This window comes from Papaver somniferum, chromosome 10, assembly GCF_003573695.1.
Source record: "Papaver somniferum cultivar HN1 chromosome 10, ASM357369v1, whole genome shotgun sequence".
NCBI lineage: Eukaryota > Viridiplantae > Streptophyta > Magnoliopsida > Ranunculales > Papaveraceae > Papaver > Papaver somniferum.
Window position 1 is genome coordinate 99271111 of NC_039367.1, and position 1744 is coordinate 99272854.

Consider the following 1744-nt stretch of genomic DNA (forward strand, 5'->3'; position numbering starts at 1 on the left):
TAAGACGATTGCTAATATAGGTGTACGACATCGCCCACGTACCGGGCAAGTTAACAATCCGCAAGTGACACCCATTGATTTGGCGCTACGTGAGCGTTACCAGGAGTTAAAAAGGGAAAACAAGCGGCTCTTGATCGCATTAGAGAAAAGAAAAGAGCTAGAAGAAGTACATGCCTCACGTTCCGAGAGCAACATGACAAACCATCGTACATGCCAAGAACGTGATACCGCACGCAAAAGGAATGAAACTCTTGATGGACGACGAACCAATCGAAACGATGGGAGAAGATTAGAAGGATCCATAAGTGATCGCCAACACAATCGTGATCCACATAACAATGGTTACTATGATCGTTACGTACCTGATGATGGATATTATCACGAGCAAGATAGACGATCCGGACCGAGCCATAGACGACCCGAAAGGCGTACGCATAGAGCCGATCACGTTACCAGGGATCATTCATAAAGATCCAGGTGCGAGAGAGACCATCCAGAGAAAAAGACAGATCCTCTTAGGAATGAACGAATTCTTAGAGAAACTGAGGGTGACTCGCCACGAAACGAGGAACTTAGCAGAAGGAAACTTAATGAAATGATTGAAGAAGTGTTATCTCAAAAACAATCCAAAGATGAGAGACAACAAATATTGACGATGAAAAGTTCAATGGATTCACCATTTTTTGACAAGATAAAACGTTTCCGCCCGCCTATAAACTTCGTACAGCCTCAGTTCAAAGAGTTTTTTGATGGAAAGAATGGCGATCCGATTGAGCATGTCCAACATTTCCAAGCTTCTATGAGTTTGTGGGGGTATAGTGATGAACTACTCTGCAGAACCTTCCCGATAACCTTGACTGGTAAATCTTTAACCTGGTTTTCACAATTAGACTCAAATTCAATAGCAAACTTTGGAATGTTTTCGGATGCATTTTTCGAACAATATAAAATTAATCTTGGGAACAGAAAGGGAAGCAGCCACTTGTTTCTCTTGCAACAGGAGACATGTGAAAATCTCTTAGACTTCACACGAAGGTTTCGTCAAGAGGTTAGTGAAGTCGGAAAAGTTGATCCTGGTCTCGTGATTGAAGCATACAAGAACGCCTTGCCTTATGACGAGTTTGGGATATATAATTCTTTAACTATCCAACTAGTCGGAACACTCAAGGAGTTGTACGACATGGTAGACAGATACGGACGTGCTGAGAAAGAAAAAAAGGCCAAGATGTCACGAGCATCGAAAGGGTCCAGAACCGAAGGGAATGCAAACCAAAGCAGCAATTCGAGGGTGATTCCAAAAAGAAAGATCAAGATGAATCCAGAAGCAGATCTGGAAATGGAGAGGACGCCCGAAGAAATCAAGGAAGAGAAAAGGTGAAGTTTCCTAGTCTAAACGTTGGACTTGGAGAACTTTTCAAGAAGATTAAAGACTCGCTTCCATCTCTAAATCCATTGTCGTTTGAAACAAAATATAAGAGAGACAAGAATAAGTATTGTGCTCATCATCAAGATCATGGACATAACGCAGACTGTTGTCGTACACTTGCGGCTGAAGTCCAAAAAATGATTGAAGACGGGAAGATGCAGCAATATGTGAAGAAGGATCTAGCATGAGTCAACGCTCTGGATCTACGAGAGATCAGAGTAAGCTATGTAAGAGTTAATTCAGCTTCAAGAAAGGCACATGAAAATACGACTCGTCTGAAGTTGCGTCACATCCATGACTGGCGAATATCGAACAAAG

The 1744-nt window shown here is 42.2% G+C and overlaps 1 protein-coding gene across 1 annotated transcript; it reads left to right on the top strand.

The window, feature by feature from the left end:
* The first annotated feature begins 595 nt into the window (after nucleotides 1–595).
* On the top strand, nucleotides 596–1378 carry LOC113316012. The gene has a single exon (XM_026564247.1). It carries the CDS (start codon nucleotides 596–598, stop codon nucleotides 1376–1378), a length of 783 nt encoding a protein of 260 aa, XP_026420032.1.
* Nucleotides 1379–1744: the final 366 nt, after the last annotated feature.

Coding starts and splice junctions, on each gene's coding strand:
- LOC113316012 (XM_026564247.1), top strand. CDS start 596: ATGATTGAAGAAGTGTTATCTCAAAAACAATCCAAAGATGAGAGACAA.